Source organism: Plectropomus leopardus, chromosome 20, assembly GCF_008729295.1.
Source record: "Plectropomus leopardus isolate mb chromosome 20, YSFRI_Pleo_2.0, whole genome shotgun sequence".
NCBI classification, from domain to species: domain Eukaryota; kingdom Metazoa; phylum Chordata; class Actinopteri; order Perciformes; family Serranidae; genus Plectropomus; species Plectropomus leopardus.
Genome location: NC_056482.1, coordinates 6,383,174 through 6,406,421, shown reverse-complemented (window position 1 = coordinate 6,406,421; position 23,248 = coordinate 6,383,174). Strand labels below are relative to the sequence as shown.

At 39.6% G+C, this 23,248-nt stretch overlaps 1 protein-coding gene across 1 annotated transcript; it reads right to left on the bottom strand.

Moving 5' to 3' along the window:
- Positions 1 to 210: 210 nt before the first annotated feature.
- On the bottom strand, positions 211 to 23,024 carry olfm1b (olfactomedin 1b). The gene is made up of 6 exons (XM_042509468.1): positions 22,205 to 23,024; positions 20,742 to 20,891; positions 18,658 to 18,813; positions 15,077 to 15,296; positions 5,322 to 5,428; positions 211 to 1,722 (listed from the first exon to the last, which is right to left on the bottom strand). The coding sequence occupies exons 1-6, from the start codon at positions 22,352 to 22,354 to the stop codon at positions 1,048 to 1,050; spliced, it is 1,458 nt and encodes a 485-aa protein (XP_042365402.1). The 5' UTR covers positions 22,355 to 23,024; the 3' UTR covers positions 211 to 1,047.
- Between the last annotated feature and the right edge of the window lie 224 nt (positions 23,025 to 23,248).

The window sequence follows — 23,248 nt, the reverse complement described above, 5'->3', positions numbered from 1 at the left end:
GTTATACAGTGATACAAGAACATTTGAAAAATAAAATGATTGCAAAGAAAGAGATAAATCAACAAAACAAGAACTAAATAGAAAGAAGCAGGAAAGAAAAAGAAATCTTCAAATCCCCGAAGTATTCCACCTTGTTCCCTCCCTCCCTCCCTCCCTCCCTCCTTTTTTTTTAATAGTATCATACAGCAAAAAGACATTCAGAAGAGCAGACCGGAGTGATAGAAAACACTCATGCAAAGAAAGCCTTTTTCACACATAGTCACTAACACGGAAAAATCATCTCAAACGACAGCGCTGTCAACAGTCAGTGCCTTCAGGTCTTTTAGTGGATGTTGTTATTGTTGTTTGCTGTTTCTCTACAGACTTTTGATTTGCTACTTGATAAAAACGATATGACACCCATTATAGGCTATCAAGTCTTCTGACTAGACTGACCTCCCACTTTTCTGTGTGTCCATGGGACCCGGGGATCCGACAGTTTAACAGTCTTCGTTTCAGGACCCCCACTGACCAAAAGAAAAGTTCTGCAAGGGAGGATTTCTACAGAAGAGCCACAGGTTGATATCCCATAATATAAAAAGAAGGCGTGATGATTTTTTTTTTTTTTTTTTGGCATCTGTTCTTATTCTTTTGATATATTAAGTCTACTTTTACAATCATTTTCTATGCGGCAAACAATTAAAGAGTTTCATTCCAAAATAAAAAAAACTCTAACAAAATGATGGCAGCTATTAAAATAAAGTTTACTATGGGTATATTAAGACCTTTATTTACAAAACAGTTCTGTTTTTATTAACAATCATCTGTGATATTAACTGATAAAGCTTTTTTTCTGTAACAAATATATCACATTTTGGAATGAAACCCTTCAATTTTAGATATTTTTTTATGCACATTCAATCCACTTTGCATTCCCTGTTAATGAAGTCTCTCGGTATTTGATATTATAGATAGAATGATCTTTCCATAGTCTTTTTCTTTCGCAGATATATTTTTGAATATAGGGAGATCTCTACACAGACGATATGAATTCTTGTACGTAATCCATTACAGTTCCTCTGAGCGGATAACGTGGAACAGTGTGACGTTATAGAGGACCTGGTGGCCATTGTTCCAGGCGTAGAGGGCTCGGTCACGCGGGTTGTAGTCCAGCATGGAGATATGCGAGTACTTATTCTGGAAGGCAATGTCAATGTACTCATAGGTAGAGGAGTTGGTGGAGTAGGCGTAGTACACCTTGGTGCCACCCGAGTAGCCGTTAGTGACGTAGAGCGTGCCACAGATCATAAAAGACTCGCCGGCACTCCTTTTGGGGTGGTTGGTGGTCCAGCTCTTAATGATCTGCAGAGTGTTGGGGTTCAGCTTGCTGATGACAATGTTACCGGCGTTCTGGTTAGTGGCATAAACAGCCCAGAGACCTCCTTCATCCACCATCAGGTCGATGTCAGAATGTCCGCCCCAGGCGTAGTGATACGCATTGTTGAAGCCGGCGTAGTCGAGCTGCCGAGACTTGCTGATGGAAGAGGTGCGGAAGTCGAACTTGATGATGACGTGGCTCTGGAATTTGTTGAAGTAGATAGAGCCGTTGTAGACAACCTGACCTGTTCCTGACCAAGGGTGGGGCAGACGGTGGGACGTGAAGTTGTCCGACGTCATAAAGTCCTGCATTGACTTGTACTCCCGTACAAAGCGGTTGTTGTGGTAACCATCCATGTACCAGACCTAAAACACCATGACAAGAGGGAGAAAGAAGGAATTAGGATCAAGCACAGCAACACATTCTCATCTTAACTCGTCAAATACCGCCACTGGTCAGTGGACTTTTATACGTAATCATATGACGCATAAAGATATTCTCCTGTGTTTGTTGTTGATATTCCAGAACGTTGTTTCAATTTATGCCTGTTAAATTCATTATGTTTTTACAGGAAATGCACAGTTTCTGCTCATTAGATGGATACAGTCTTTTTCAAAATAAACTTACTTCAGTGAAACACACCCTGTATTTACGTTTGTTTACTTAAGCTACAAAAATCGCATGGTTAGGTTTAGGCAAAAAAAGCCTGTGCTTAAGTTTAGGCAACGACAGGACATGGTTAGGTTTACAAAAAACATCATGGTTTGGCGCAAAATTCATACAGAAAGCAAACAGCAGTCTCCCAGGTGAAAGTCCGGGCTTTGTTGGACCAGTCCACCTTCATAGTGACAGGTGCCTTTTGGCGCCAGTGTTTGATGCCAAAAAATCCCTTCCCAAGCGGTGGTATTTGATGAATTGGGAATGAGAACAGGCTGAGCACAGCAGAGCTAGAAACCCCTATCCACATCATTCACCTTTGTGCCTGAAATATCTGAATCTTCTATGCAGATCACACACAGAATAAATCAAATCACACCCTCAACAAGCATCCCAATTAAGTTAGCTCTGAGACTTCCTCAAGGAGCAGACGAAGCTGAGATCCGGCAGCTCCTGAATACAAACAGTCAGCACGACAGCCGCGGGGTGGCATGAGCCGGGCCCCGCAGGGATAATGCCCATCATTCTAGATAAAAGCCCTGTCTCAGCTGCTTCGACCCAGCTTCCTGCTGGCCCCTGCGGTGGTGGGCAGAGAGCTCTCACTCCGGAGCTGCTACAGGCTCAAACACTTCCTCCGTCTCAGAGGGGCTGAGACACCTGGAGCCCATCCTCTACCTGCTTCCAAGAGCTGCTGTGATTGACTTAAAAAATGATTCATATCAAGGAAGCAGGTCTCCAAGGGCCCGGGAAAAAAAAAACCCAAGGTATGGAAACGGAGAGATAAAAAGAAATGGAGCAGAACTGTCTGCTCCCATCAATTACACTCATTCTTCTTTTCCTGCCCTTTGATAACACAGCACATCTTTCATGTCTTCGGCTCAAAATGTATTAGTTTCTACTAAAAAACTTGCCTTACAGTATGCTAAATATGATCTTAGTCAGCAGTACGCTGAATCTGTTTAAATACACACATTATGCAGCCGGTGTTTTCATGACAATTAGCCTTCAGGAGGCAAACCGTGGGTTTACACAGCTACTGTACTGCACACTGATCGCTCTTCTCAAGATTTTAGCCCTTCTCCTCCCGTATGACATTGAGAGTTCTGTCTCTTATTAATGTGTCTCATAAAGCTGCTGCACAAAGAGCATGTAGCCGACAAATAAACGTTCTTTATTTCCAGCTCCCTCACTTCCTTGTGCGCTGGGCAGCTTCCAGTTAAGACCACATAGATTTATCCCTGGCATTTCATTTTAATGTGGTTTACTAATGAAAGCAGACCCGTTTATTGAGCCAACTCCACTCTGCAATCAGAGGCAACCAAGAAGCATTCAGCCGATAACAGGACAGTCACCAAAAACACAGACCTTTGTTATATTTCACAGTGAGAGATGACCGTCACCTATGATCAGGGTCATCTCTGACTGTGGAGTCAGGACAACTGTGTTGCAGATCTTTGAACAAAGTACATCAGCATTAAGTGTTTACAAACAGTGTGGTCGTATTCATTTTTTTCAATTTGAGCAAATCAGTTATTGTGAGGCTGCAACTAACGATAATATTCATTAATAATTAATATGATTATGATCATTTCCCATGCCCCAGTTGTCATTTTTAAAATCTTTGTGTTGCTTAAAACAGTCCAAGTGCAATGATATTCAGTCTACTATCATCTACAGTTTACCGCAATCTGAAAATTCACATTTAAGTGAAACCAGTTAATCTTTTGCTTAAAAAAATAATCAACCGCATTTTTTATAACGCAATTGTGTGTTTGTTTCTCCGTGTGAAATTAACAGGAAAAATGTAAGTTTTGCAGTTTGCAATTGATTTTTTTTGTGACAATTTATATATTACAAATATAATTAACATGTGTAAAACAACACCTACAGTGCTGCGCTGAAAAAACAAAAAAAACAAAAAAAGCAAAAACTTTTTTCATTTGAACAGGGTCAAAATACAAGATGGAAACCAAACATGAAACATGGAAGACGACACAACACAGGATTCTGTTGCTGTTTGCTACCACTTTGGATTTTAAAAATACGGAAGTAAAAAAGAAAAAGTTTCTTTAAAAAGGTTGAATGAAGCTTTGTAGGTACACAATGTAAAAATGTTGATGAATAATTTAAAAAAAAAAAAATCAAATCTACATATTACATCAATGTAGAGGATCATATATTATCTTAAACCAGCATTAATTGATTTTTGGAGCCACTTGGAGAAACATTAACATATACTGTATATACTGTATATCACTTTACAAAGCTGATGGAGCAAACATGTCAGCAAACAGCTGCCTATTTATACATTCAGCAGACATGGAGGAACATTGTTTTGGAATCATATTTCTGGCCTCCAGATAAAAGTCATATTCACTCTCCTTCTACCTGCAGCTCAGATCAGATCTCCACCAACTCCAACTCCTGAGGCTAAATGCTCCACTGTGTTCACCAGCCAGTTACTTACTTTGTCTGCTGTTTGGTGTCGGGTATGTAGCAAAGGACATAAAACCCCAAAAAAGAGCTCCAAGAGCTTAACGCTCCATAAAGCTGAGGGGAACTCAGAGTTGTTTGTCACTGTGAGAAACCACTTTCACATTACACACAGCCATTTGATCCACTGCTAATATAAATATATCGATTAACCCTTTAAAACCTGAGCAGACTGGCTCGATTTATTCCTAATAAATTGGGAAAATGGCAAATATATGACTCAAAAATTAGAAAAAAAAAAAAAAACTAAAAATTGGGGTAGAGTGATTAAAAAAAAACTTTTTAAAATGCAAAAAAAATAACAATAATTCTACAACATAATTTTAAATATCTAATTATGATAGTTAGAAATATAGTTCTTTCCCTAGCTCATTTTGTTAGAGTTCTTTTTTTTATTTTGGAATGAAACTCTTTAATTGTTTGCCGCATAGAAAATGATTGTAAAAGTAGAGTTAATATATCAGAAGAACGAAAACAGATGCTAAAAAAAAAAAAAAAGAAATCTATAAATCTACCAATTTCTTGCATTTTGTTCAACATTTCTTGCCAAGTTGCTCATTGTTGTTTTTTTCCCCATGTTTTCAAAATAAATCAAACCAATCTGCTTAGGGCTTAAAAGTTTAAATACTTACTCCGTCTGAATTTAGCACCACAAAAAAAAAAAAAAGGGATGACAGTCCAAACAGTCAAAGGGTTAATATTGATGGAGCAGCTTATGGTACTGACAGTCTGATGCCCACCCATACATCTGACATCATAATAGGAGATGACTCCCATCCACACTGTGTGACGGATTGTGTGCAGCGGTACATACCCGTGTGTCACCCTCAGGGGCCAGCGGGTCGGTCATCCAGGAGCCGAACCTGGATCCAGACGTCTTGATGGTGATGGGTTCACTGATGCCCGTCAGCTTGCCGCACGCTGCAAGAGGAGAAAAAAAAAGTGAGATGGGAACACCAAGAGCAACAGCTGCTCAGGTATTAATTCAAAATCTATTACAAGGGATTCACTTCCATTTACTTTCAGTCCAAATGAGTTTGCCTGCAGATTGTTGGTGTCCAGCTTGTTGCTACGCCTCTGTCTTTGCGTGATGTACTGTAACACGAGGCGCTTGATATTCAGTTCACACATGCTAATGCCTGTTTTACTCTCTCTGTGTGTGGATGTGTGAGAAAGGGAGTGAGAGGGAGAGAGAATAGGAAAGGCTCTGTATTCTGCTGCAGCGTGCCTCTTGTAAGCTGCTGTAGTGTTAATTAGTGTTGATTGAGGTGTTAATGTGAATTTGACAAAACTAACACTGGGCTCTGTGGCCCCTCCTCTGATTGAGAGCTGGTCAGACTGATGCGCCCTTTCTAATGAGCAGAAATGAGAGATTTTAGCACGTAATAATACCTCAAAGCACCGCCGCAGCTCATCCATTCGTTTAGGTCGTTTTTCGGGCGGATACTTGGACGAGACAAAAGTCAATTAGATGATTCTGACGAGTTAATTTTATCCCGTGAATGTGATGAGTTGCTCTGAAGTGCTAATTTAAAGAGTAGGACTGTGACGGCGGCTCATTTTAGGTTTTCATTAACATCTTTTTCTGTGAGGCATCATTAACCCTTTACTGCAACACTCATCATTACTCTTTCTTCATACCAACTTTCTTGCTCTCAACTGTTGTGAAATGTCCAGTGGTGGAAAAAGTATTTAGATCCTGTGCTTAGTCCTGCATTGAAAATAGTACTTCAGTATAGGTAGGTATAATCAGAAACATGTACTTAAAGTATGAAAAGTACCCAATGCAGAAAAATGTTCAAACAAACAAACAAATTAAAAAAAGAATAAAAATCAATAACAAATTCATAAAACTTCAAATCATTTAAAACAAGAAAAAAAACTCAAATTATAAAAAAAGGAAAAAACACCCCCCAAAACTCAAAATTATTATCAAAATGAAGAGAAAAATCAATCATAAATAATAGAAGAAAAAAACTGCAGCATTTAAAGGTTACAAGTAACAAGAAAATAACTTTTAAATGAAAAATAACAAACATCCAAAAACTCAAAATTATAAACAAAATAGAATTCAACACTCCACGAAATTCAAATTCTTTATATTTATATTTTGTTCTTAATGCAAAAATTGTAATTTGTAATGTAAATAAAGCTGTCAGATAAATGCAGAGACGTAAAAAGTACATTTCTATCTGAAATGTAGTGAAGTAAAAGGATTAAGTAGCATGAACATAAAATACTCAAGTAAAGTACAAATACCTCAAAATTATACTTACTTATACTTAAGTACAGTACTTGAGTAAATGTACTTAGTTACATTCCACCATTGGAAATAACATTTTAAGTCGAACATGCAGATTTCCTCTGATCGTCTCATTCTGTTATCTGTCTCATCTGGTGAAACGTCTTCCTCTTACATAATGATAATTGTGCTTACATAATTATAATTGTGCATAACGAGTGTTTGTGTGTGCAACATATGTCGTGCCTGTGAGTGTGAGTGGGCATCACACCTCAGCGGGCTGAGAGACAAACACATGGTCACATGAGCAGCATCTACTATTTCTCGCGGGGGGTTGAGTCCCTTATGTAACCCTCAGTGGGATTAGAGTCCGCAGTAATACACTGGCCCATTGATTTATTTATTTTTTTCTCCTCTCTAATCATGCCCTCTATCTTTAGATGGCACTACTATTGCCGGCTGCCGGGGAGTCTGCTGATGGATCTGCAGTCTGGAGATGCACACTGGATCTAATCCCCTTTTGGCCTGAATTTGCTGGAGGCTGAAGCAAAGGGGCAGAGCCAATGGAAAAACCTAATGGGAGCTGATGTAACAAAAAAAACACCATCAGCCTTTACCCTGAAATGTGAGGATTTAGATATAGAATGAATACTGATGAGGAGGGATAGTTATTTTCACAAGGATCATTTTCCTTTATTTCAACATGCGTCTTGTTTTTTGTGGTTTTGGCTGTAATTTTTCATCAGTTATGATGAAATTATATTCACCAAAGTAATGTGGGAGCGCAACAACAAGGCACGGTCAAAGTTCAACAGAGCAAAAAACAGGCATCATCAGATAACCAGACAGCTCATTACTATCTACACTACTTAATTTAACAGGCAAACCGAAAGTCAGCACACACAAAATATTCATAGTCAGGCTACAACTATCTCTTTTTTCATTTTAATTTTGATTTTCCAGTCAGTTTATCTGATTATTTTCCCATTTAACTGAGTCATCATTTTGACTATCACATTTCCAAAAATAGTTTAAAATGCTGTTCCAGTAGCCTACAACCTAAGTCTATGTCTTCAGTTGTCTAATTTTGTCTGACCAGGTGTCCAAAACCCAAAATATATATGCACTGTGTAATTTTATATATGACAAAGAAAAAGCATTAAGATCTCACATAAGAGAAACTGGATACAGCACATTTATCAGTTTTGCTTAAAGGGAAGTTGTATTCTTCAACCTGGACCCTATTTTCCAATGTTTTTATGTCTAAGTGAGAATTGAGAAGAACATATTTTAAATTGGTCAAATAACGAGGGAGACCGCAGCAATGTAACCATTTTGGGCATATTTACACCATCAATGTACATCCACTAAAAATGTTTGGTTTTTTGACATGTTCTTATTATTATTTAAGTGTCTGGCATGTTGTGGAAAGGATCCCTACAGATATGGACCTTTTTTATTTAAGAGTAAGATTCTTGTGTTTAACCAGGAGCAGCCCCAAAACTGCCATCATCAAACCTACCAGACTCCATTAAAATAAATTTTATCATCATAAAATACACCTCATTCAAAGTGAGGAAAAACTCCCAAAAAATCTTCTTGATTTGTCGTTCCACTTCACATACTCTGGTTTGATTCAAATAAAGCCATGATTCACTCAGGTAGATGTGAAATAAAGCTGGCTCTATACACACCAAAATAACTCGTTTTATCTTCATTTGAAACTTTGCAAATAACACGTTTCACCCATGGAATGATCCGGTTTGCCCTACAATAAAAATCCAATCAGCAGCAGGACAGAGAGTCTGCTGAGTAGTCTCTCTCTCTACATATGGTTGTGTCTACATGCCTATCACTTTAAAATTTCACACATCATATAAACTATTCGACACACTAAATGACATGCACATCACAATACAGCAAACCTGATGAAGCTATAGGCGTCTGCAAGGTTTCAAATGAAGACTAAATAAAGAGAAAAAGCAATTCAGCCCTCTTGTGTGCAGTGACTCTGCTTGTTTGCTATCTAATGTTTCCAGCCATCACGTTCAAAGGACTGACAGTGCTGTGCACGGGGCATGTGCTTTTGAATGACTTCCCCTTGAAATTGCTGTTTATTTCAATGCAGTCTGGTGTGCTTGGCAATAGCGATTTCTGGTTAAACAAACGGTATCTGACTCTTTGACAAAAAGTCTCCGTAGGGATCCTTTTGTTTGCAGAAACTCGGAACAATCTGAGCCTGTCTGTGGCAAAAGCAAGTACTTTCAGATGACGATTTATGTGAACATGCCCGGAATGGTTACATTGCAGCTTGTTTTGTGCATACCGTAACTGTCATGCTCAATACTGGACCAATATTAAAAATTGTTGTTCCCTTTAGTCAGTTAAACAAAACATGGAAAGTAGGGTCCGAGTTGGAAAATACTGAACTAACCCTTTAAAAGATGACAAAAACTATTATTTGGAGTCCTGACTCAACAAATCAATGAATCTACCAATCGTTGGTACACTGTGTTCACGGCAAGTTTAACAGGTCAGAGTTGAACCAGAACGCAGATCTATAAACAGATCTATCTATAACCGTAGATGTTTACAACTAACAGCCTTTCTCTTTGCCTTTCATTTTTCTTCCATGTAATCTGAAGCTAACTTTAAAGGTTTGAAAACTGGATTGACATCAGTTTCCTTGGGCTGCTGTGTTGATGCCTTTTACAAGCTGTTAAACCGTTACAAACTTCAGCAAATTGGTTTGATTTCTGTTGAAAACATGGGGGGGGGGGATTGCATAAAATTAATAGACCTGAATATTAGTTTTTAAAAACTACAATATTCATAATTATCATACTAACATATTTGAAATTATGTTAAGTTCAAGTTTCAAGTACTTCAAGTTTCAGCACATTTTGAGGTAATTTTCTTTGTGGTTATTTTTTGCCTTTCCTTTTTCTTTTTTTTAAATTCTCAAGTAATTTTCTTGTGACTTTTTACTAATTTATTGCTAATTGTTGGGCCATCTCTTCCTAAGTTGCACATTACCTTCTCCCAATGTTCTTCAAGAAATCAATATGCTCATGGTTTCAAAGGGTTGATATAACAGCAAATCACTTTTTGCTATGTTCAGATATAAGAGTAGAAATGTCCTGAGCAGAGAATGAAGTCACGCTTCTTCTGGGTGTGTTGTGATCATCACAGATGTATAAAGAGAACTGGATACAGTGTTGGAAGAGTAGTGCACTGTTACTGTTATTTTGTTCTATTTATCGAATTGCCATAGTTACTTACTGGCCGCACACTCAGCCACCGCCATTGTGAGAACCATCTACAAACAACTCGCTCTGAATTTTGCATAAAGCCTCTTTAAAGGCTATGTCAACTTATTTTATCAATAATCCTCTTACTATGTGATGGGGTCCTACATAAACACACCATTTTCTGCCAATGTGAGAGCAGTTTCGGTTATTTCACATGAGGTTTCTCTGTGCTCTTCTCACCACTTTGAAGTGGGATCACATCAAAGTGGAATAAGCTGATGTCACATACTTCAATCAGAGTTAAGCAACATTTGATGGCCACTGGTGGTGTTACATCATTGTCACCACTTCCACACAATCCTGATGAAGCCTACTTATTTCCCTTTTGCAACAAAATTAGCACATGCACACAGGTTTTTAAATGCAGGTGAACATGCTAATATGTCTTTTCCCACTGACAGTAGACCAGGGCTGTGTGCACAGCTCTGCAGCAGGTGAGTATCTCCTTATGTGTGTGTTTTGTTTTGGTGTGTCATGTTCAACATTACAGTTAGTTAAAAGTAGAAAGCAGTATGGAGGCTTGTGAAAACTGTACAGCAGTTACTTCTTTTTACGTAACTCTTACTTACTCAGTCTCTCTTTGAAATTTGGTTCACGCTAATTTGGAATGATGCATCTCACTGATCAGCAGGCTAAAATAAACACATATTTCCATCACAGCCGGTCCCAGCCATAGTGAATAAATAACTAATAACTGACTACTGCAGAGTCAGCTGGTGTGAATGCCGATTTTATATATATATATATGTATATATATATATATATACATATGTAACATTTCTGTGAAATTATTCAGAAATTATGTTAATTCTCTCTTTTTAAAGGTAGTTTTCTTGTCACCTTTTCTTGCAATTTGCAAGACATTTTATGCAAAGTTGCTTATTACATTTCCACCCTGTTTTTGTTAGAAATCAAACTAATTTGCTTAATTTTCAAAGGTTTAAGTGCTTGGGAAAGGCACAAGAAATGATTATCCAAGTTTCCAAGGGTTAACTCATTATTGGCTTATTATGTCACATATATGTCATTGAGAGATGTCCAAAATTTGAAGCGTTAACACCTGCTGTATCATTTGACTGCTTGTGTGACTTCTTTGAAGCGATGTTTCCGTGTTCTCACATCTCAGCAATAAAAAATGAACAATAGCCAGAGCTACACACATTCTCTAAAATAAACCAATTATTCTTTAATAAAGATGAGACTGGGGGAAATTCATTAAACTGAGATATGTTGAGGTTGTTTGCAAAGCAAGAGATATTGATTCTCTGGTATTTGAACCTGGCTGTTAACATTACGCTTATAATTTTATTTTCCATAGAGGCAATGGAAGGTGAGAACAATGGTTGCAGAGCCGGCAGCAGAGGGATTTATGTGCTGGTATGGCTCTCCTGCTCCATTCATCAGTGTTTCGGTGTGAGGGGACTGGATTCGCCTGAAGCTCTCTGTGCCTCCACGTTGCTGGGGCACGACACAGGGTGATTTATTTATTTGATTATTGCCCAGCAAGCTGGCATGTCCCCTTGATCGATGGCCATTGTGTCCCAGCAGCCGCCGGCCTGTTAGTCTCTCCTGCACAAAACAGCTTGAAGGACAGCTCTGCAGGGACCCCAGTTACTCTCTTTCACTTTCCCAGCTCGCCTTCACTTTATCACTCCTTCTCCCTCCCCCTTTTACCACCTCCTATCAGCGCCTTCTATCTATTATTCAATACTCAAATTTCTCCTACCCTCTTTATTTTTCTTTTTTTCCCTGCTGTTGTTGATCTGCTGATGCAAATTATCTAGTGACCTTCACAAGTTTAATCTCAATAACGGGAGTGTAGTGGAGTGTATTTGTGTGCACCATGCATGAGTGCCTCTGGAATCGTGTGAAGATGAAAGGAATCGCCACCCTCTGTTCTGCCTGAGCCAGTCCCTCGCTGGGTGACCTCGCCTTTATCTCATCTGATCTCGCGCGCACACACACTGGAGTAACTCGCGCAGTTCCTACCTCTCCTATCTTTGACAGTCAGACCACAGATGTGAGTGGCGGCGTGTGCATCGAACTGAGAGCTAAAAAAAAACCAGACAAAACTACAGTCCGGTGGGCAGTAAAAAATAAATTAATAAATAAATAACTGTGTGCATAGATAAAGAGAAAATAATGGCAGAGGAAGTAGCTGCAGAGCTGAGATTAGGCGTCTGCTTTTTGTGCTCTACATGTTCAATTTAAACACAATCGGTGTGTTGCGACTAGCTGTCTAAAAGGTATTGTAACCAGAAGTTTTTTTTACCCAATTTCTTGCTGTCATCTTGCGCTGTGAATAATTCCAAACAGGGACACAATATACCCGTGATGTGCGGCGTGTAAGTGTCTCTGCACTTGTAATATATCTTAGTCACTGTAGCGTGGGTGTGCATCTATTAGCACTGTGGGCTGTGACAGAAGTGTGAAGAGACTGAGACAGGGGCTAAAAGCAAAGATAAGACTGTTGCTGTCAGTAGCTCTCTCTCTCTCTCTATGCTATCTATTAATTTGTGTTTGTGTGTGTGTACCTGTGAAACAGTGTAAAACACCTCCTGCCTTATCATGTATTAAACATCTCATTGATTTCATCACAGGAAGCCAGTTTTGCAGGAAGCTACCACAGATTCATGCAGAATTCTACAACAAAATTTTCCAGTGTCCCAACAAACACAAATGCGGGCCTTGTAGGACTTCCACTAATTATTATTTCAGATTCATGATTTCCTTTATAAAATGTCATAAAATTGTGAACAAAGTCTGTCGCAATTTTCCAGAGCCCAGAGTGGCATCTTCATATTGTTTGTTTTGTCTCATAAACAGACAAAAAGCCCCAAAATATTCGTTATACAATGACAACATTAAATCTGAGAGGCTGGAACCTTGAATTTTTTGGCTTTTTAATGGATTAATGACATAAAACTGGTGTTGATTTTCTGAAAATGGACCAATTGAACTCTTTGCTGGACATAGTAAAGAACACAGGGGAGACTGGGTATGGTTGTAACACTTTTTGTCCCAGCACCGATAATTGGCTGAGTTTTTATGTAAAAACTGTCAAATATTGACATAAAGTAAACTTATTTTTCTACTTCTACTAGTTCCATTGTAACAATCTGGACTGGTTAGGCAGCAGATGTGCATGCCTTTGTTTTGTTTTTCTGGGGGTGTTTTTCCCCCCCGGTGTGTCATACTCAAAGTCATAGAAGAAAACAGAAAACAGGTCAGAAAAGAGTAGAAAGCAGCATGGAGGCCAGGGAAAATGTTACAATGGTTACGTCTATTTTATATCTCTTACTGATTTGGTCTCTCTTTCACACTTGTTGCAGAGTAATTTGAACAATGTTGGTGCGCTGCTTGGGCGGAGACTGACAGTATTTTGTGACTGCCCGTCACTGCAATGGGCTGGCAAAGGGGCTAAAATTAGCATGTCTTCCTGGTTATCACAATTTCATCACTGTAAATCAAAGCTGATTGGAGTTGGAGCCCATATATACCCATAACAACAGCAGAGTTCTGAATGCCAATTGTAACCTTTTCTGTTAAACAGAAAAGCCTGATGTTAGTGAGTGTAAGTGGGGGGGCTTGTCCAATACAGAGGGTGGAATTAAAAATGCGCCTTTTTGTAGACTTTTTGACTGCACTGATAGCCCACACAGAGCAGCTATGGTGACCTCTCTCTCAGAGGTTTTGTAATTTCTTGCAGCATTCACTCAATGTCACCAGGCAGATAAGAGATTCTTTGGGGACAAACCTTACTGTGTTTCCCTGCCTCAGCGCATCTGATGCAGACTTTAGTTAAGGCGCTCCCCCTATAAGATTTTCAGATTTTTTCAGTTCAGATGAACTTGGCATCTTGGCACACTTTCAAAAAAAGTAAAATAGATAAATTAAACAGAAAGTGTTGCAAACATCCCTGCCTGTGATCCACTGTTAAGCAGTAGCAGCATGGTGGTTTGAAATGTGAAAAAATTAAATGCCTCACATTTTACTTAATGTAATCTGATACAATTTAACCCTTTGAAACCTGAGCAAATTGGTTTAATTTCTTTCAAAAACACCAGAAGAAAATGAGCAACAAAATAAAAAATGACTCAAAAATGACCAAAAAAATAATTTAAAAAAAGATATATACAAGATAATGAAAAAAGTAAGTAAAAAACAAGCAAACAAGGTAAAAGTGCCTGAAAAATTATAATTCTGTAACAATTTTAAATATGTAATTATGATGAATATAGCTTTTTCCCCAGGCTATTTTAAAAATAATTTTCTAAATCGACTCATTTCTTGCAATTTGTGGATTATTTCTCACAAAGTTACTCATTGCCATGTTTTTGAAAGAAATCACACCAATTTGCTTAGGGTTCAAAGGCTGTGAAAAGCGTCAGGTAATATTGCTTCAGGTTTCAAAGAGTTAAACAGTTCTAACTACACTATCAGTACTAATTAAACATAGATTTGCTCCAGAAAATAATGCTTTCATGCCTAAAAATCAGTATTTTGGCTTCAAAATCTGCACATTTCTTTACACAGCTATATTTTTTTTTAATGAAAGTAAGTAAGAAAGTAAATATTCACACAATAAATACATTGTATGACTCATAGGTCATCTCTTCTTGGTGAAAGTGGTGCTGCTACAGCCATCTCTTTGTTACAACCATACCTGGTCTCCCCTATAGGAGTTACACAGATGTAACTCCAGTTATATGAGTATTTGTGCGGCCCTCTAATTGACTCAACTATCAGGTTACCTTGACAATGTAAGAGTACACCTATAGTAAAATCCATTAGAGGGTGAGCACATACAAAACACAACTATAAATTGTAGATGGAGAGTGTGTTATAAGACTGTGTATCTCAGTCACACATAATGTTCCTGTGATGTTCTGAATCGTGTGAATATGCCTGAGCATCTCTTTCTGGCCACTTACAACACACTATATGTCAGTGGGAGTGTTGGGTGCATGCACATGTTTGAAAGCAAAGTGTGTGCCAACAACTTTCTGTGCCTACCTAATTTTTGCATGCATGCTCGGAGTCTCTCCTCAAGATTTGACACTCTGTTGTGGAGCTCCTCGTAGTCATAGGCCCCCATCTCCTCCTGAAGTTCGCTTAGAACTGACGTCAGATTCTGGACCTCCTCCTTAAACTGCAATACCAATTTGGCATCGGCTTTGTACTCCTCCAACACTGGTATCAACGGTCTAAGCTCCTCCATTTTCGCTTTAATGGCCTGAAAGGATTAGAATAAGCTCGGTTGAGTGTCATGCGCGACAAAAGGAGACTGTCCATAAAAGAAAAAAAGAAAAGAAAAAAAAGAAAAACACCTGTCTGAACCTGACTACTCTAACTCTATCCTGCCTCTTCACTGACACGATGAGCCCCTGTTTGTGTCCGCGATCAGTGTTTGTCTGTGTGTTGTGTCTGTGCAGGTGTGTGTCTGAGCAAACAAACCCAGGAATAAATTCTCCGCCCCGCTGGACGAGCAGAGCAGGTGGCTCCGTCCCCTCGACAGTGACCAGCCGTTAAAAAGCAAGCCCTCGGTACACCGACAACAATTGGGAAAGCTCTTTATTGGTCATCATCGTTTAAAATGCAACATCGTATTAAGGGTTACATGCTTTTACATGTCACACACAACAAAGTGTCTCGAATTTTACGTCTATAGTTTTACGCAGAGATTTGTTGAGTAACCAAATATGCATAGACAAAAGCCAAAAGAAAAAGAAAATGAATAACAGCAATTAATAATAATAAAGATAAAAAATAATAATAATAATAATAATAATATAATAATAATAAATAATAATAATAGTAATAGTAATAATAATAGTAATAAAATAATTTTTTCAAACGTAAATGTATTTACGTTTGAAAAAAGCTTTTAAAATGGAAAACTTTGACAGCAGTAACATGCAGGAAGAGATCAGTGGTGGGTTGGTTTGGGAGAAGGGTGGGGTCTCTTAGTCTTAATGGTGCTAAAGGTAAATTAACTGTTTGATGCCCAAATGCTCTCAGTACTGTGGCCCAGTTCAGGGGAATCTGGAATTGACCTGCCTCTTCTTCCCTGTGGCTCTCTTTACTTGTCTTAAAGTTAGCCCTGCAAGCAAGAAAATGACAAACTGTTGACAGGGGCTACGGCTTGCTAACCTAGCTAACAAGGCACACAAACAAACACACACACACTTAGTATTTGCACTTAAGACATCTTACAGAAATATGCAGACATGCGTTGAATGTGGTTGGTTGCATGGGGGTTCTGAGCATGCATCGGGTTGCACAAATGTGTGGGTGCAGGTAAAGATGATACAAACAAAAGGGAGGGATACAATTGAAACAATGCATTTGTGTGAGTGACTGCAAAAAGGGCTGGGTATCGAACTTTAATGCTTTTTTTAATACTGCATGTAATGTGTTTGAAGCACTGAGTAAAACAAACTTTTAAAGGTATTATGCAATTTTCCTAATAATGTATAGACTCAGACAAAAGCAATTATCACATACAATCCATTAAAAGTGTGTGGCAGTGTATTTATCTGGAGAGAATCTGCCTGAATTATCTATGGATGTATTATTAGATTTGGATACTGGACCCCAAGATGGCCCCTATTCAGTCCAATGGAATTGCTCGCCTGATGCATACATCAAAAAGTATCTAGGTTCTGTGTTTGCTTCCAGAGTATGTGGCCCACTAAATATGCCCGGCGGTGTTGCTGCCGTTTGGCCCCTAAATGATTATAGTGAGACAGATTTTCAATTGCTTTTGTCAGCTCAAGAAAAGTTTTAGAAATATAAAACCTCCATGGATCAATAATTGAAAATATGAACAGTAATAATTGATGTTTTTTGCAGTTTGATGTGTTCTGTCAACAGTTTTACAGACTTGTCTGTTGTTATTATGGCCTGTGAGGAAAATGCTTTCTGGGTCGAAAGGGATTTTTTTTTTTCCTGCAATAACTTGAGTGTCCACTGGGAAAAAATGGGAGAAAAGCTGAGAGGTGTTTTGGGGGCTTGGTGTTGTCTTGCTTTCTTCTTATTTTGCTATGTTTGGGGACCTGCCTGAGCACAACGGGCAAGTGAGGTCAGGACTTAATAAAAAGGTGGTAACCGGGTGCCAGATCATAAGCAGCTCCAAGAGGAATCTATGAAAATAGTAGGGCGAAATGCTAAGCATGCAAAGCTCGATCCAAAACGTGAGTGAATCTGAGCAACGTTTCCTCATATAATAGTTCATATGACATCTTACGAAAATGCTCATTCAACGGTTCATATGATATCTAATGAAATAGAAAGGAAGGCTTAATGTAACATTTGGTAAGTCGGGTTTAGACAAGTAAAGTTACTTTAGTTATGTTTAGGAAAAGAAACATGATAATGAGTTACCTTAGAATAACGCAAAGTTTACTTGGTTTCTCAAAGTTTCAAATGCCAGTATCCTTGGGGAAAGACCTGTGTTGTTTGACACATGCACCATAACCCGCCTCCCTAAGCAGACTTTTGGTCTGTATACTACTTACTTCTTTCCGCCCACTAGTACATTAGTCATGCAATCACACCCTTCCCAAGTGCATGAGTTATATATGAATTGTGGTGTATGACTTTTCATAGGAATACTTGTGAACAGTGCCTGAAAACTGCCTGATCTGGTCAGTACTTAAATGTGACATCGACTGTCTTGTCAAATATGTAATCTTATTCTACTTATTCTTTGATCTTTAAAGCATTTATGACCGCTTCTGTTAAGACAACATTTAGCATGTTGAGAACTTCCTTTATGAGTCGAAGGAAGTAGTTTATTATGCAATAAGTCAACTGGCAGCAACAAAAATTGTCAACTATTTTGAAATCTGGTTCATCGTTAAATCATTTTTCAAAGAAAAATGTCAATAATTCCTCAATACCAGCTCTTTTATTGTACTTAATTGTTACTTTTCCCTTTTTTGGACTGTTGGTTGGATAAACCCAGTAATCTGCTGATGTCACTGTGAGCTTTGAGGAACTGTGAGGGACTTTTTCACAATTTTATTGGCCTAACAGTTAATTAATGAACTGAGGCACCCATCTGCACACTGATAATGAAAACAAAATGTTACAGTCCTAGTTGAATGATTAAAAGGGTTTCAAAGAATAAAAAGGATCAGTTTGGTATTGGTAGAGACGTTGAGGCGTATCAGCGCTACGAAACGATTCCAATAACACTCCACACTACCTGCAACATATATATATATATGTCCCATGTGCAGATGTCTTGGTGGTACAACAGTTCACCATAATCTACTCAGTGATAAACTTAAAATATTCTATTACATTTCAGATTTGATATGGGATTCCATCTAATGGTTTTAGAAAGTGAGTTGGTGAGAAATAAGGATATGAATTCTTGCAGCTGAGTTCATGTATTCAGTTATTAAAACTTGTTGATCATTCATGCAATATGGATTTCTTGGTATGTGGCATGGTGGTTTAGTCGACTCTGAAACATCTTCACAGTGGGAGCACACAAACACAGAATGGGCACAGCTGTGTGTGATGGGCTACAGAGCCGCTGTGACAGAATGGCGGTTGGGTCGATGGCTGGAATTCTGGGTGCGTACCTTGTATTGCTTGGCGATGTTCTGCTTATGGTTCTCCTCCACCTGCCTGAACTTGGTCTCCAGACCACGGAGCTGGACCTCCATCTTCTCCACATACTGCAGGTCCCTCTGGGTTCGCTGATCCAGGACCTGGATGGACTGGGTCATGTTCTGGACCTGAGGCGCCATATGGACACATCAGAGTGAGTCATGCAATAAATCCCTATTTATTACAGTCTAATTAGAGCGATGAGACTGGAAGGAATGCAACAGATTTTCAATATGTTGTTTTCGCTTGGCGTTCTTCGTGCAGTGACTCACGAGCTCTGACAACAGGCCAGCTAGTCAGGGGCCTAACACACATGGCGGAAGTGTAGAATACATACTGTTAAGACATTTGCTTTCTACAAAACTGTGGTGGAGAGACTCTATTAACTTGGCACATCTCCTATTTATTCTGAAGAGATCTATGATGTCTCCGTTAAATTGAGCGAATCGACTACTTTACGATATTTGGAGAGCAACTCCATATTTGAAAAAAAAAAGCTTAAAAGTTAAAACCTTTTTTTCATAAATGTGCTTAAACCTCAGTTGGCCGTTTTAATTTTGGCATCTTTGGGCAAAAATCCCATAATAATCTTTGAGCATATTGTAACTGAAGTAGTCTAAGAGAACACAGACCTCTACTTGGCTCTGTTTTCACGCTTTAGACTGTCACGTTATCCTGACAGTAGTAGATGAGGCAGATAATATGTGAAAAAAAATCATACTCCTCTGCCTTCACCTATTGCTTCTAATGGTTTTTGCAAAAACATAAAAAACAACCAATCACAGCCAAGAAGTCACACTGAATGATGCATCCAGGCTCAATACACATATGAGGCTAACCCGTTTACACAAAAGGAGCATTTAAAGCAACTTTTTAAAAAAAATAATAATAAGTTAATTTTTTATAACTGTCACTTTATCCTGACAGTAGTACATGAGGCAGATAATCTGTAAAAATAATCATGCTCCCTTGCCTCCTCCTAGCGCTTCTAATGGCATTTGCAAGAACCACGAAAACAACCAATCAGAGACCAGGAGTCTCTAACACAGCTGTCAATCGTGTCAACCATTGTTTGTGAACGGCAGTCAAACTGTCAAATTAGGAGCGCTGATCATATATTAATCAAAATTCTGTTAATGCATGGCCTATTTCATGTTGTAGATGTTTTTGGAGGCATATTTTAGTGTACTGTTTAGATGTAAAAAGAGGAAGCTAGAGACCTGGCTATCAAGTTAAAAAAAACATCTGAGCAAAACCCAAGCACCTGGAAACATTTGAGGTGAGGGACAGGCAACACAGTAAAATAATCTTGATTCATATCAGTGTATTGTTTAACTGTGCAAAGCATCCGCTTTTCGGGCGGAGCAACTTTCTCAATTTACAGCTAAACAGTACACTAAAATATGTTTCTGAAAACATCTGAAGCAAGAAATGGGCAACTCATTATCAGAATTTTTATATTTTATCAGCACTGGCTAGTTTGAGAGTTTGATCGTCCACAAGCAGTGACAGTAAATGACAGCTGCGTCACAGACTCCTCGGCTCTGATTGGTGGATTTTTTATTCTCGCAAATGCCATTAGGAGCACAAGGAAGGCAGATTATTTTCACAGATTATCTGCCTCATGTACTATTGTCAGGACATAGTGATAGTTATAAAAAAATAACTTTACTGTCATATTTGCTACAAAAGTTACCTACTGCAGCTTTAGATGTTCCAGTTGTGTAAATAGGGTAGCTTCATCTTTCTGGTGTGTGTATTGAGCCTGGTTGCATCATTCTTGTTGTGTCGGATGTGTGCAGCACAATAGAAATTCACAGAGAGTGAGTGTATAGCTGCCTCCCATGACGCCTGTTGGGTTTCCAGGGAGCTCATTAGGGCATGATTCCTATTCTTGTCCGACAGGCAGACCACAAACACAGGGTAAGCCTATATGAGAGTATGCGCTCACGCCTTTGAGTGTGAAGTACTGCAGGTGAAAAGACAGTCACTCTGGGTATTGTATGACTTTGATTGGAATGCTTTATGAGTTGCTAAGGAGTTAAGCAGTAATTACCTTCTCTAACAGCTGCCTCAGTTGTTTGGTGCGGGCATCCCGTGAACACATGGACTGCTGGGGCGCCACCACAGTGCAGACACACCTCCCCTCACTATCCTGGGCTGAACTGTACACCTGCCACGATTCCTCTGGGTTCGCTGGCAGCACCTTAGGAAAAAGAAGCAGATATATTGAGACGAATAAAGGAAGTTGAACGACGATGCTGGATGAGAGGGGAGCAGAAAAACAGAAAAAGGACACCACAAAAACCACATCCTTGTCTATGAAATTATAAAATTGCCGCTATTTGTCCATTAAGATTGCCTGTTTGATGCTTGGTCTGCATTGCATTTATCACAATCTAACCCACCAGGCTCCACCCGTTTTGCACCATCATAAATTATATTCTAAAGCCACACAAAGAAAAGATACAGCCAATCAAAGGAGCTCAAGCTACTCCCATTATTCAGTGGGCTGGCTGTGTGAAAGAATGTAAAGTGTGACGTCAAAAAGAGTTTTTTTTTTTCTCAGAGAGATAGTAACCTGCTGATCAGATGAGTATGTTACTTTGAAAAAGATATTCATCACTATATCAGCCATTAAAAAAAAGACTCAGTGGACACATCTGCTGATTGAGTCAATTAGTGAGAAGGAGAGACTTGACAGAGACCAAAAAGCTGCACTGCTCTCTACCAAAGGATGTGCTGACAAGACAAAGAAAATCACTATCGAGCACCTGCCTTGATATCTCAGCGTGGATCTACTCAGTCAGGACTCTTGCACCATCACTGACAAACATGATCAGATCAAATATCATGTAAAAATTCTTCTTGAAATCATGGAACAAACATTCAAGAAAACGGAGCAAAGATCTGCTTCTCTGTTCACAATTTATTCATTTCTTTGCCTTCATCCATTGTTCTAAATTTCAGTGCAAAGCTTCCACTTGACAGAGCGCTCACATTATTATCCTGGCACAGAGACAGCTCCGAATCTGCCAGGAGCCTGACAGAGAAACAAAGAAACGCTCCGTCTTGACTCTGTAACAGTGCACAGGCTTTGAACGCCTCTCTCATTCACACAGACTGAGAAAGGAAGAATGAGGACTCCCGCTGTTTCAGATGGGCTGGAGAACATGAAAAAAAAAAGACTGCTTTGAAATTTGTCACGTCAAACGCCTAATTTTCCACCTTGGATCTCGTATTTCTATCAAGCAAGAAGAGAAAATAAAAGAACTTTCCACTTAGTGAAGGCATACCGACAGGGACAGCAGCCCAGTGGCAGCTGGAGCAGCATCAAACGCAGTGAGAAGAAATCTATGATGCTTCTCCAAGTCCTTTTTTACTTTTGCATGAGCCTTTGCAAGCGCGCAACTGAGGGTTTTTTTATTTCTGAGCCAAAGCGCACAGATGTTGCGCATCTGTGAATTTAATTGCATTCATTCAGAAAATGCAGGAAATATACGAAACTTGCGCACTTACTCCTGTGCTCCGGTCTGGATACCCTCCCTGTGCCGCCGTGAGCTTGGTAGTATTGAGCCCCACCAGAGAGGGGAGGGTCTGCGACATCCAGTTGGTAATCATCGCCATGGTGCTGAGCACGACGCCGATCTTCAGCAAAGGCACCGACATCTTTGCGCGCTGCTTGGACTTCTGTTTTTATGATTTAAGCCGTCTTCATTCTACAGACTCCGGTGAGAAACAAGGCAGGCGAGTCATGGTGCCCAGTGCGGCTTGCTGTTTCACCCGGGACTCCGGCTCGGCTGGTCTTTTTTTGGACATCTCCAAGGAAGCACTGGCTGCGAACGAGTCGGACGCGGCAGAGACGACCTGAACGGGGTCGGGACGGTAGATGAGGATGCAACACTTGCGCCAGCGGTGGATAAAGATGGGGAAAACCCGCTGGAAACGTCCTCTGGATAGCTCCTCTGTCTACGTTGTCCCGCAAACTGCTGCCTCTCCGGTTCACCGTTTCTATTTCGTGCACGCCCGACGGTCCGCCTCCTGCCTTGGTGCGCTCTGTGATTAAGTGCCACTGACTACACACACAGGCTGCTCCAAATGGATGAGAGGAGGAAGGAGGAGGTACTACGGATCTATCTATATCGCCAGACGCAATGATGTCAGCCAGGTTGGGGTCCGTTCATGGTAATATTTGGCGATTGCGCCTGATTCGCCCAAAGCTGCCCGACACTGACGGTCCCCGGGGGGAATGACAATGAGCAGTGCGGCTGAGGTCGGCCGACACTGATGCTGAGGGATTATTTATAGGGAACAGTGACATGTCTTTCTCCACTGCCCCGTAAAGACAAGAGGGCTCTCTGGCGCGCTCCGGATCACGCGTCTTGGTAATTCAAACTAAAAATTACTGCGATGTATGACTGCGCAGCCAAAATGTCAAAATACGCACGAAAGTGTTATGCAGAGTGTCGCATTTCAGTGACAGAGGGGTGTGAGGGCTCAGAGTATATTTTATTGATGGGATGCCTTGGACTCAAACACACGGTGAGCTTTTAATTTATGTGA